General features: G+C 51.7%; 5 protein-coding genes across 5 annotated transcripts; 3 read left to right on the top strand and 2 right to left on the bottom strand.

The window, feature by feature from the left end:
- Positions 1-68: 68 nt before the first annotated feature.
- On the top strand, positions 69-989 carry N7474_009998 (40S ribosomal protein uS17; the record flags this gene model as incomplete). The annotated part of the gene is made up of 3 exons (XM_057201408.1): positions 69-243; positions 533-771; positions 921-989. 3 exons carry the CDS (start codon positions 69-71, stop codon positions 987-989), a joined length of 483 nt encoding a protein of 160 aa, XP_057049395.1.
- Positions 990-1,453: 464 nt separating this feature from the next.
- On the bottom strand, positions 1,454-3,424 carry N7474_009997 (uncharacterized protein; the record flags this gene model as incomplete). Its single annotated transcript, XM_057201407.1, has 2 exons — positions 1,454-2,914; positions 3,338-3,424. The coding sequence occupies 2 exons, from the start codon at positions 3,422-3,424 to the stop codon at positions 1,454-1,456; spliced, it is 1,548 nt and encodes a 515-aa protein (XP_057049394.1).
- A 1,598-nt stretch (positions 3,425-5,022) lies between these two features.
- On the top strand, positions 5,023-7,100 carry N7474_009996 (ENTH domain protein; the record flags this gene model as incomplete). Its single annotated transcript, XM_057201406.1, has 5 exons — positions 5,023-5,070; positions 5,127-5,364; positions 5,417-5,607; positions 5,659-5,770; positions 5,827-7,100. 5 exons carry the CDS (start codon positions 5,023-5,025, stop codon positions 7,098-7,100), a joined length of 1,863 nt encoding a protein of 620 aa, XP_057049393.1.
- A 1,688-nt stretch (positions 7,101-8,788) lies between these two features.
- N7474_009995 (uncharacterized protein) lies at positions 8,789-9,328 on the bottom strand (the record flags this gene model as incomplete). Its single annotated transcript, XM_057201405.1, has 1 exon — positions 8,789-9,328. The coding sequence occupies one exon, from the start codon at positions 9,326-9,328 to the stop codon at positions 8,789-8,791; it is 540 nt and encodes a 179-aa protein (XP_057049392.1).
- A 1,683-nt stretch (positions 9,329-11,011) lies between these two features.
- N7474_009994 (uncharacterized protein) lies at positions 11,012-13,001 on the top strand (the record flags this gene model as incomplete). The annotated part of the gene is made up of 5 exons (XM_057201404.1): positions 11,012-11,678; positions 11,730-12,046; positions 12,095-12,210; positions 12,261-12,542; positions 12,590-13,001. 5 exons carry the CDS (start codon positions 11,012-11,014, stop codon positions 12,999-13,001), a joined length of 1,794 nt encoding a protein of 597 aa, XP_057049391.1.
- Positions 13,002-13,323: the final 322 nt, after the last annotated feature.

The raw sequence follows: 13,323 nt of genomic DNA, 5'->3' as shown, positions 1-13,323 counted from the left end.
ATCGACTCTTCAATCCCATCCCATCTCGACTTCCGCCTTCCCTCCCCCCAAGTCGACAACCCGCAACCATGGCGACCGAGTTGACCGTCCAGTCGGAGCGCGCTTTCCAGAAGCAGCCTCACATCTTCCTGAACTCGAAGACCAAGGCCAAGAGCAAGAAGGCTGGCCAGGTTCGGCGGTGGTATAAGGAGGTCGGTCTGGGCTTCCGTACCCCCAAGACCGCCATTGAGGGCCACTACATCGGTATGCACGAGATCCCACGACTTTTCAGATCGCGAGAATTTGCGCAGTCGGTCTTTTTCGAGGATGGAGGATGGGTTGAGGAACACAAGGGGACAGGCCCACGATGCAGGACGCAGGACTGAGGGCAGCAATATTCGACGATAATATTCTGTACTGGATTTTTGCGACTGTCATACTGTCATTGTGTCCCTGCGACTTTTTTCCTCCATCAACTTCGAAAAGACCGACTGTGTTTCAAGATCTGCCGAGTCGTGAAACTTTTTGGACATGTCGCTAATAACCCCAACAGACAAGAAGTGCCCCTTCACCGGTCAGGTCTCCATCCGTGGCCGTATCTTGACTGGCCGTGTCGTCTCCACCAAGATGCACCGCACCATCATCATCCGCCGCGAATACCTCCACTACGTCCCCAAGTACAACCGTTACGAGAAGCGCCACAAGAACCTGGCTGCTCACGTCTCGCCCGCTTTCCGTGTCGAGGAGGGCGACTGGGTTACCGTCGGCCAGTGCCGTCCCCTGAGCAAGACTGTATGTGGAATTATGTTCGGTCCTGAGTCGTCTTGATGGTGTCGCTAGGCTCGGCTACCGTGTTCTACGGAACATGGACACCGCCAGCGATACTACCTGGATACTCACGCCTTTTTATGTTTATTGATCGCTAACTGGATTTCTCACAGGTCCGTTTCAACACCCTGCGCGTCCTGCCCCGCACCGGCAAGGCCGTCAAGGCGTTCAGCAAGTTCTAAGCGTTTCCAATGGAGGAGAAGATTGGGTGCTCGGAAGGGAACAACATGGCGAAAGAAGCGGCATGAACTGGATATAAAGGAATTCTTGGAGCGAGGGTCGGGATATTTTCACGAGTTTCCATGTCCTTGATACCTTGCTGAAGAAAATGTGTATCCGCACTTAAAACAAAACATTTCTTCGATCTTCCTGCTCTTGACGCCGTACAACTCAGTTTACTGGTCATCGTTTACTTTGACGTGCCCCGCCTGGGAGCATCCGCAGCTTTCCATTTCTGTCTGAACAGTCACTTGTAGATCGTACATCCAGCTTCCTCCATCCATGTCAATCCATTTCAGACGCACAAGAAACCGCAGCTGATCACGCAACCATCCAGCTCAAATATCGTACAAATGTCTGGTAAATCTGATCATCCTCATCGATCCCTTCCAATCAAGCTCAAAACCACAGCGTCAACAGCTGAGAACTACTCAATTCTCTCCCACCCCGAAAACATACGATAGCGCTCCATTATCAAGGGCCCAGTCAGAGGACGCTCCGGAGGGCACGGGGTGTCAACAAGCGACTCGGGAGATTCGGACGACTCGGACATGGAAGGCTCAACACGTACAGAATCGTTGTCATCATTGAAAGAAGAACGGAGCACGGACCTGATGCGTGTCTGTTCGGCAACAGCTGCAATAGTTGCGAGGTTTGCCCGAACACCATCGGGCATTGGCATCTCCATCGATTCATGTTCGTACTCATTGTTTGTGTGGTAGTTGAAGAACCCGTCTTCGACTTCTTTCGTGCCAAAAAACAGTTCTTCGAGGGCTTCATCGAGAAGTGCTGAGCCATCGTCGGCTTCTTCAGTTCCAAGCAACACCTCTTCAAGGGCTTTGTCGACAAGCACCGAGACATGGGTCGAGCTATCATCATCATCATAATGAACAGAGAATGTGCATTCAGTGGCCGTATCATAGGCTGAAGTGGCGGAGCTTTGTGCTCGCTTGCGCCGAGTCTTTTCGTCCGTGTCTGACCCGGAACTCGAACCAGCTGTATCACATTCGGCCTCAGACTCGTTGGGTAGGAACTCCTTGTCGGACGCTATGGGAGACTCTTCATCCCGGTCATCAATGAAATCCGCGGCGCTATCAGGGGAATACACATCCATACCGATGCTAGTATCGGGCAGATTGGGGCTAACGGTGTCCACGCCACGAAGAAAGTGTGCTTTCGGTCCCTCCAGGCGCCATTTCCACGACTTGGCAAGTGTCAGAGCCACATCGGTGCGGTAGGCATCAGGAATTTGAAGGAGCTCTAGAAACTTTCCGACGATTTGCCCAGCCTCGAGACTCGGAAACGACTTCGCTAGTGTAGCGCGCAGGGCAGGCCGAATGTTGTCCTCCTCGCGTATCTTCGGCAGCTGAAGAAGCTCGCCAATCTGACAGTGAGTCGAAGCAATTGTCTCTAGGTCGCTCACTTTCACCGTGGCGACGATCGCCTGAGTAGGCACATATCCCCAGATCAGGAACTCGCTGTAACCCTTGTATCGTTTGAACTGGATTCCAGAGTTAACAACGATCGACTTTGCCGAGAATGCTGCAGTAGCCAGTTTCGAGGAATCAATTACGGACACGATTGCGCCGTCGCCGGCGCGTAGGGCCCGGTGAATCGGGCCGAGCAAGGTTGCAAATGTCGAGATGAAGGGTGACTTGACCATTTTCTTAGTGATGTGTTGCTCGATGCAAGCCTTGAACTGCTCCTCCGAGATATCGCCAGGTCGGTAGATCTCAGGAAACACATTCGCAAATAACCCGGAGACGAGGAGGTCCTTCGAGTTGGCTCCCTGCGAATCGATACAACTCCACCTGTAAAGAAGAGGTGGAAGATCGGTGCAAGCTCCCGGAAGTATTTCGTTGCTAGTGTCGGCAGGGGTGACAAGGGTCTAAAGCAAATAGTTAGTTAGTGCTCAACTCGAGCTTCCTAAAGAAATGTGTATACTTGCCTCCGTGTTGTCGCGAGGCTCATTTCGCTCTATGATTTCGACCTCCTCGACGTTTCCGCTCTCGATGAAGCACCAATAACAAATACAATTCCCTTTGCGAGGAGAGGCAACGGAACTAGTCTGGTTATTGCTTGTGAGTTCAGTCTGGGAAGAAGCAGGGATTTCCTGTTCAAAGTTCATTCCGCTTTCGGTCTGAGAAGGGCTGGGCTCCTCATGGTAACGACGCAGCCTCTTCGCAATCACCCACTCAGGCGTCAACGGAGAGATACTATCATCAAAGATTTCAGACTCTGGCTCAGGTCCCTTTCGCTTCTATTGCAAAACACATTACATTGTGACTCTCAAAGGAGCTGACGGACTTACCGAAGCGATATTGATGAGAGCAGGAACAGAGTTCTTCTTCTTAGCAGAATCCACTGGTTTCGTAGGCTGATACTTGGGCTGTCGCATATCGCGTTAGAGTGAAGTCTTCGAAGGAGCTGATAACTTACCGGTGTTATCATAGGAGTAGGAAGAGAATGGTTTGCGACCGAGTTCGTCTTCTTAGATGGGTGTTTTTGTCATGTTAGAGCAAGGCTTTCAAGGAAAGCGGTCGATAAACTTACCAGATTATTTCCCGCAACAGGAGACGACACAACGGGAGGAGAGGAGGGAATTGTCTCCACACTCAAATCCTTATTCCAGTTGACTGTTTTAGCTCGCTATTGCATATCACATTAGAGCAAGACTTTCAAGGGAACGGTGTATATTATACCAAACTCCGACTCATGGGAGGGGGTGAAGGGGGAGGAGGGGGAGAGGGGGAAGGTGATGGACTCCTCTGAGCCCGAGTTCGGCGCTGTTGCGTATCAATTAGACAAATGACTCTGACTGAAGAGGTGTACATACTTACCATGATGAGAGGAGTGATAGAGGTGGTAAGACAAGGAGAAGATGTGATCGAGAATATGGGAGCAGAGAGGGTGGGAGGAGAGAGGGTGGGAGGAGAGAGGGTGGGAGAGGAAGAAGAAGAAGAAGAAGTGGGAGAAGAAAAGGCAGCTGGGTTGAAGAAAAGTACTCGAAGGCAGTGAAAGTGAACGTTGCGGCTGTATGCCCCATTCAGGGCAGGGAAGAATAAGAATAAGAGCGGATCGCAGGCATCCCATCACAATAATATTCACTGAATAGTCCTACTGATCCTAACGGTGAATGGAGGAATGATGTATTGATTTCATTATGCTCTACGTCCTCACATTCGATTTGATCAATCATCTTCAGTAGCTCTTGGAAATTGTAAATCTAAATGCAATCCCACCATTTGCCGCCTGCACTCCCCGCGGCCCTTCCCACTGCGGTACGGCACCTCGAGAGCATATACTCGATGGGAGCAGCTTCCTCCTGGAATGAATCAAGTCCAAGTCTTGAGGGAATACAGAGACAAAACGTGAAGAGAGAAAACTATTATGCGAGACTGGGAACCGCCACTTCTTGCTGCACCGCAACGGCACCACGTCCTCTCCCATGAAATGGTTCATTCTCAACCCCGGACCTTCAATATCAGCTGCCCCGCCGGTGACGAAAATCACGATAATATGCTCATGAACATGCTGTTGTTGGTACCATGTATAGAATGTAGTTAGGGCTGAGCTGCAGCACGAGATGCCCGGACCGGAAGCTAAACCCGATTGGGCGGATGACTGAGACATCTCTCTCACTCTCTCTCGCGCTGGCGTTTCCCCCCAAGCACCCTTTGTTATTCAGGCTATCCTTATCCTCCATCGCTATCCTGCTCGCTTTGCACCTTTACAGAGTATCTTCTGGCTCTTAATTGCCAACCCGGCTCTTCCGGCCGTCCTCCTCCCTCCTCCCCCGAACAGCGAAGTATCCTAGGCATGCTTCAATGAGCCACCTCCTGCGCGACACAGGCAATGATCGTGGAAGATCCGTTACAATAACTCGACCGTTGTGATCCTTGAAGCAGTTCTTCGCGACGCTAGTATTTACTCGGCTGCACCGGCTTCCCTTTCGTTCGACCGCAATTGGGCATCGATCCGCACGCTTAGGAGGCAATGTCCCACAAGTTTGAGAAGTCGGTAAAAGGGGCCACCAAGCTCAAGGTTGGTTGAAGGACATCTGAATTGGCATCACAGTCGCTCACATCTTAGCTGCACAGCTTGCGGCCCCCAAATCCAAATATATCGAGCATATCCTCCTCGCGACCAAAACTGGCGATGCAGGGGTGGCGGAAGTGTTTCGGATTCTGCAGCTGCGGCTTCGGGACCCTGCATGGACCATTGTGTTCAAAGCTCTCATTGTCGTCCATTTTATGATCCGCGAAGGCGCAGAAGATGCGGCGCTGGGGTACCTGTCGGAGAATCCGAAGAAGATTGCGCCCAGCAATTTCTCTGAAGGTTAGTCCAACCTACGCTCGGTCCATGTAGCTGATTCACTGACACCTTTCAGCGCAAGCACAGGGGCATAACATCCGGCGCTATGGCGAATATCTCATTGTGCGCGCCCGAGCATTCGAAGCGACGAACACCGACCATGTGAGAAGCGGACCCGGGCGACTAAAGCGATTGAGCGTGGACAAAGGTCTTCTACGAGAGACGGAAGTTGTACAGAAGCAGATTCGTGCTCTGTTGCGCTGTGACGTTAGTTGATTTTCCTGTTGGAGTGCATTCGGCGACTAACTCCCCATGCAGCTGTTGTCGGATGAGCCCGAGAACGAGATCAGCCTGACGGCCTTTCGCCTCCTCACCCTCGACCTTCTTACGCTGTACTCGGTGATGAACGAAGGCACAATCAATGTCTTGGGTAGGTCTCCTGTCGCCGTGTTGGTCGCGCTCCGTTTCTGACCCTGGGTCCTTTAGAACACTATTTCGAAATGTCGCGGCCGGATAGTATCCGCGCCTTGGCTATCTACAAAACATTCACCAAGCAGACCGAGGAAGTGGTGCAGTTTCTTGGGGTCGCGAGGCATTTTCAGTCAGCCACTCGTTTGGAGATCCCCAAACTCAAGCACGCCTCCACCGACTTGGCGCGTCTCCTCGAAGATGATCTCAATGATCCCGACTTTGATCTTCGTCGTCGCGAATATCTCGCTGCGAAGAAGGGCGGCCGTCCACCACCAGCGCCCTCCGCCGGTACCACAGCCGCTAGCGCCTCTCCGGCTGATCCCAAGCCCGCGTCCAGTGCGCCCCCGCAGCAAAAGCCCCCTCCTGCGGACCTCATGGATTTCTTCGAATCCATCGAACAGAACCAACAACCCCTCGGGCAACCAGCCCCAGCGCAGCAACCCGGGATGCAGTACCAGCAAACGGGCTTCCAACAACAACCACAGCAAGGGTTCTACCCTCAGCAGACCGGGCTCCCGCAGCAATTCCAGCAACCCCAGGCGACTGGGTATCAGCAGCCTCAGCTGACTGGATATCAGCAACCTCAACAGACTGGATATGGGCAATCCAACCCGTTTGGAGGATCTTATGCGCCGCAGAACCCCAACAATCCCTTTGGGCAACAACAGCCGCAACAGCCGCTTCAAGCAACCCCCACGGGTGCAGGATTCGGGGGATACACACCGCAGCCACAGTCATATGACTACCAGTCGCAACTCGCCCCGATCCCGCAGAGCGGTGTTGCCTCGTACGCTCAGCGGCAACAGCCACCACCACCGGCCGTGCCGAGACCGCAGCAGGGAACGCCGACTAATCCATTCCGGCAATCCATGCTACCCCAGTCCTCCACAGGACCTTCAACATCTGCGACTCCGCTCTCCCGTCAAAACACAAATCCATTCGCTCGGCGCCTATCCATGGCAACTCCGCAGTTTAGCCAAGGATCATCGGGGCCGTTCTCCCCGCAGTCTGCTCAATCGCAGCCTCCACCCCTGCCAACACAGACCCTTCAACCCCAGCGAACAGGCACCAACCCCTTTGCACGGAGCTCTTCAGTCCCGCCCCAGCAGCAGCAGGGCCTGCAGCCGTTGCAGCCAAATCCCACGGGGAGCACGAACCCCTTCCGCCAGAGCCAGTTCATCAACCAACAAACGGGCCGAGGCTGGCAGTCATCCGGACAAACTGGGACAATGGGCGGAATGGAACAGATGGACACCGTCCCGATCTTCCCTCGGCCAGGCATGACGTAGCAGCAGTCCTAGGAAATCCCTAAATTCTTATCTTGGTTTATTCTTTCCTAGCGACTCATCACATGCCTGATATATTTCGTTTTCGTTTTGGTTCTTTCCCATTGTACTTCTATGCATTCTGGCGACTCCTGGCGTATAAATTGTTTTTACTGCATGTTCCCGGGCAGCTCGCAGAGCGAGTTTTATTTTAAGACAGAAAATCATAAACCTTTGAACTACTATGTTAACAACTACGACTATGTATATGGCTTCCAACCGCCAACTCTGATCGTCATCGAATCTCCCTAGTCGGGTACATGCGTTCTCCATACATATATACATACAACCTGAGGGTTGTTCCTCTTCACTCTCACGCTCTCTGAGTATGAAAGGTCCAGGTTGATGCCCTTAAAAGAGCCCTGTTATTATTCTTGATTATATATTGAGTCGGACGAGTTTTACACACGCTTGTCGTTAATTCTCCGAGCTGCTGACAAGAATTGTGCTCAGTCACGTGCTTATAGCCCATCGCGTCAAGCAAGCCGCAGTCTGCACCTGACGCGATACTCTCACATACGATCGCAAGTTTAACATGCAAATATCTCCATGATGCTATCTTTTCTGGGACCGGGTTTCACTTGGCCTCGGCGAATGAAGCCATCAGTTTGCAAAACGACTCCCAAGGTGCCGAGTTTACCAGGAAAGATCCGACGACGAGTATGGGGTCTGGTGCACAAGGTGTTGTATTACATATCTAGAGGGTACTGTGCATGTTTTGATATGGTTTTCGACGCCAACATCATACAGTTGCCCTTTGGGCTTGTCTTGAAGTGGACAGATCGAACCAGCATGGAGGAAGCTGCCGCAATGCAAATGGCGCGGGCGGCTGGGATGCCAGTTCCCAGGGTGCTTTCTTGTGGAGAACATCCAAACGCGCCGTACAATCGCTATTTCTCCATATTAATGACACGACTACCTGGCTCCCCACTCGAAAACTCTACGGATCCTCTACTCGTCGAATCAGAGGATCCATGGCTCTTCGAGCTAAAAGAATGCATTGTATCTATGCGTGAATGGTGCCCGCCTCATTCGAAGATGATATGCTCCGCCATAGGCACCTCGCTACGGAGCGCCCGAGTACCCAATCATATCATGGGGCCATTTGCCAACGAACCTGAATTCCACGATTTCCTCCTAAGCCCAGCTTCGAGGCACGGCTTCGATACAACTGCAGAATATGTCACGGCTTTAGCGCAAGCGAATGAAATTCGAAAATACCCCCACCGAATTACTTTCAGCCATGGCGACCTCAAGGCTCACAATATTCTCGTTGGAGATGATGGTCATCTAGCCGGCCTTCTTGATTGGGAATCGGCCGGCTGGTATCCTGAGTACTGGGACTTTACTACTGCGATGAGATATGGAATGAACAGTTGGTGGTCGCAAGTGGCCTCGTGGATGGGAGGGGATCAGTACGCCCGGGAATTAATGTGTGATATTGCGCTGAATTCGTTGACTGTAGATTCATATATAGCTTTTTGAATGATGTCAGTCTCAAAAACAGGAATAATCACCCAACTGGCCATTTGTACTTTATAGCATTGGGTTGTTACTCGATAAGTGAACTAATGGGCGTGAGTACGCGAAAGACGAACGATGAAAATGACAAGGCAGCATGGTCTCAAAGTTGAATGTTCCTGTGGTTGCTCTCAAAGGCAAAGTCTGGATCTTACAACCGGCCGCGGCTGTTGATTGATAGCAGCGCCCGGGCTATACTGGTTCCCGAACGCCATGCACTCCTGCTGCAGTGCATCGATGTTCTCGCATCGAACCATTCCGTGCTGAATGAGCTTTTGTATAATCTTGACAACCCACACACGGCAAGTCACTCCCGGTATCTGGTTGACATCGCCATCATGAGATCGCATGATTTGGTCGAGAGTATTGCGTGCCGTTTCCCGGATGGTTGCGACTTGAATGAGAACGCACAGGAAATTCGATTTAAAGACACCTCCAGTTGAACCATGATCAGGCATCCACCCACTACCCATATTTCTCATGTGGTATTTGACACCGCCTTGGGAACCCGTATGGAGATAATAGCCCCAGTGGAAGTCGTTTTGACGGGGCGGATCAGATCGGATCCAGAGAACGATGAACAGCGCATTAAGAGGAAGTCTGGCTAGAGCATCTTCCTGCTGCTTCTTGATGATGGCTGCGCGTTCCCTAGCGGTTTTTGGTGCGGACATTTTCTCTGACTTGAGGAATTTCTCAGGAATCGGGATGGGTATCTTCACCAAAGAGTAGTTATGGCTGTAGAGAATAGCCGTATGTATCAAATAGGAGGCACAGGGAGAATCTTGGAGGAATAAATAGTTTCTGTATCTTGCTTACTCTCTCACAAGCGCTGAGTAGTTCAACCTGGAGTCGATCTGGGCGCTTATGACTTGTAACTAAGTACGTTTCATCGAACTCATATTATTGGAAATCCTGCGGGAGCAGGTGCTGCAGTCGGATTACTGGCGGCTATCTGTATCGATCGAATCATTCCAGGGGAGTCTATTGGAAGAAGCGATTAATGTGTTTAAGCACCGAGACGTTTCAGGACTCCCTAACGACTCGCTTGAGCGCAACTCGTTCCGACCAAGTCCTTCCATAACTTCTGCGGACAGTCTGAACTGGCGTCTCGCCAGGCTTCGCGAGCAGAATATTTACCATTTCTCGTACGTGAGAACGTGTAGGCGCTGCTCCGCCACAGTCCATGGAGAGTACCTATTTTAAAAAGAGCCCTCTTCAAGTGTTATTTATAGTTATTAGCGCGTCTTTCGAGCGATTTCGATGTCCAGAAAGTCGTTCGGAAGGTTTGGAGGACGTACTGAAACTGGCGTCCTACTTCACGAAAAGAGGTAATTTATTCCTTCTGAATAGCTTCGATTGCGAGAAGAATCCTAGCCTCCTGCACAGTAGAATTTTTCGAGTATTTATTGCGTTTTGATGCCATGTTGCTGGTTAAAAAGTGTAGGTAGTGACGCAGGTGACGCGGTCGCATTGCACCACTATTCCCGACGATCCACTCGCCTCACACTGCGACAGGGCGCAGGTGTCGACCGGGATGGTAGTCCTGTCGGACGATCCGATATGCTTGGTTCTCGGCGGGCCCCTCTAGCCGTTGGGCAGTCCGGTTCTTCGCAGATTCGCTGAGAATTCGAAACACTTATGCAGGGGCCCGAGGCCAGTTATATTGTTTCATGATTCTATGTGCTTTTTCTTAGCGCATGCAGATCCTTCATCCGGCACTACATACTCCTTTTACTGTCGAGCACAAGTTATTCTGCAGCCCTGCAGCCCTTGACCCCTTCTCCGGAGCCTTGTACATACATAGACACCTCATTTAGGCAGTTGGCACGGGTCCGGCGCTTTAACGAACGCCACTTGACTCCCCTGGGTCCACCACGCGGGTGAAGCGAAGGATCATGCAGGGAACATCGTCAGACTTTCCAGTATGTAGCACTGCTGCGCCCGATTAATCAACCGTCAGCATGGATGCATAGCCCCGTCAGCGAGAGATCGGCCTTTGGTCCCTGCAGAAATCATGGCAGAAATGTAGATAACAGGAGAAAAGCACAGGGCGGCCCAGGGCAAAAACGCGAACGGGCCTCCGGGGCTGTCGGAGTCAGATCGGGCAAAGCCTAGAGCATCTATCAGCACCAAGTCTTGAACAGCGCCCGGCCTGGAATTAGTTAACGAAGAGAACTAAATGTCGCAAGTGCTGATTGGCGTTAGTGGTGAATTGAGGAAAAAAGATTCTCTTCAGCCGCATTGAGTTACTACCGCCATTTCTACCCCGCCGGTCCCCCGGTTAAAAAAGAGGTTCTTTCTTTTTTTTTCTCTCTCTCTTCAATGCCTCCGCTGGTCCTGTCAAGCTCGCCGCCATGGACGCCAAGGACGCCTTCACCGGCCCTGAACAGTCTTTACCGGTGCTGTCCCGGGCGCATCCCGCAGAAACCATTACCGCCGCCGACCCTCCTTTGAAGGATTCAACGGCAACTCCAACACTGCAAGCCCCCGCCCGCAATGCGCCGTCCAAGGTGCGCAAGACCCGCAAGAACAACAATGTATCGGGCAAGTCGACCCTATTCTGGGTCAACTCTGATCCACAGTCCGCGGCCCAGGGGACCAAGGACGAGACCCTGAAGCGCATCCGCTCGCATGTGATGTCAGAGCACAACCGGAAGAAGAGACTCGAGAACACGAAACGATACAAGACCAAGACCTGGAAGCATCTTGCCTTTCAACCCCCCGCGACGGCGGTGACTGTCGGTCCTCAGCTTCCGCTCGCATCGGCGTCGCTTAATAATGGTAGGAGCTCGGCTGAGATTGAATACTCGGATGCACATCATGAGCTCATCCCCGCGGGAGCTACAACATACGCTGCTTCTACCGCATACCCTTCATCGTCATCGTCGGGCTGGGATGACAATGAATACGAAGAACCCGCCTCGAAGTCTATATGGACCTACCTGGGACAAGGCGCTAGAGATCCATTCAATACTGGGCATACCCAGCTCACGGATCGGATGATGCGCCACGTACAAAGCTGTTTGTAACCCCCCACCACCGAGCCTTTCCGACACGCTAACACCTGGATAGTCCTCTGGGATCTCACACAAGAAGCCCATCCATTACAAACTCGATATAAGCCAAAATTGCAGGCGCATTGGGCTGGCTTGATCCAAAAGGACCCGGCAATCCTCCACGCCTCAATTTGTATGGTGACCTCGAATGCGGCCATGCAAAGAGGCGAGTTTCCTCTCACCGACCCGAGTAAACCACGCACTCCGCTCGTGCTGGATACCCTCCATCACCGCGGCGAGACGATCCGCTTGGTCAACGAAGGTCTATCTGATCCGGCCAAGGCCGCCAGCGATGAACTGATTGCCGCGGTTTCCACCTTGCTAACAATCGAGGTGAGTTTTATGCTTTGGTTTGATTGGAAATTATACTCACATATCTAGATCGCGTCCGGCAACCCCGATTACCTCAAGATCCATCTAGCCGGGCTGCGGCAAATGATCGCATTACGCGAAAACTTTGCCGATGTACCTTCAGATATCCGCTTTCAGATTTCATGGTCGGTTATTGTACTTACAGAAAGAGACGACTAGCTGACTCATTGTACAGGACTGATATACGTGTCGCTTGTATGGCGCACGCGAAGCCCATCTTCCCTTTTATCCGCGGTACCCGCCCAGAAGGGTTATCTCTTACTCCACTTAACGACGATATTGCCCAACTAGCTACACGTTTAATATCCCTGACGAAGGTACCCGGCATTTTCAACGACAAAATGATCCAAATTATCTATGACCTCCTCGAACTCAGCTGGTACGCTGAATGGATCAAAGGCAACACGGGACACAAAGATATCAGCGAAGAGACCGAAGACTACTTCAACAATGAGGTGTTGCATGTTGAATATTCCCTACACGTGGACCGCTACACAACCACAGGCCAGGTGAAAGGCGACAACTCGATCGAGGGGTGCACGCGCCTCGCCTGCTTGCTCTTCCACAACTCCGCCATCTGGAACTTCTATCCTTCTCTCTCCCCCTCCTGCCAAAACCTATCATCGCCCTGCGCCTCGCCCTCGCCGAGGCCATCCCGGCAGGCGTCTTTGATCTCTGTCCAGATCTACTGCTCTGGATGCTATTCATTGGTGCCGCCTGCAGCTCATATCTACCGACAGAGCGTATCTTTTTCGTTAGCGAACTGGCTGCTGCTTCTCGTCTCCAGGGGATCAACACATGGCAGGAAGCCCGACCTATCCTCCTGGGCTTTTTCTACGTCGACCGTGTTCACCTGCCCATGCTCCGCCAGATTTGGGAAGAGGTGCAGCGGCAACACACGCCGACAGAGTTATAATCTCTTTTTTCTTTCATAGATTTTCTTGGGATCTTCTTGTGATTTATAAAGGCACATTGCCGAGTTCATGTATATAGTATAATTTAGTTAACGACTAACGATCTATTTTAACAACCTCAACTTGAAGAACCAAGTCCCGTATACGTAGACTCTTTATACACACGACCATTACTTTTTCCGCAATATTCTGCTATACACTAGCGGTCCCAGTTTCCGCCCCCATTATTGCCAAAGCGTGACCTAACGAATGCCTGGGGGCGGAAGTTTTTTGAACGCAGCCCCTATTTGCTGCGGTAGCTAGCCCCCCAAACCATGGGTCTAA

Source organism: Penicillium riverlandense, assembly GCF_028828495.1.
Source record: "Penicillium riverlandense strain IBT 135883 chromosome Unknown utg000008l_segment0_segment0, whole genome shotgun sequence".
In the NCBI taxonomy this organism is placed as follows: Eukaryota; Fungi; Ascomycota; class Eurotiomycetes; order Eurotiales; family Aspergillaceae; genus Penicillium; species Penicillium riverlandense.
This window is presented reverse-complemented; position numbering and strand designations above follow the sequence as displayed.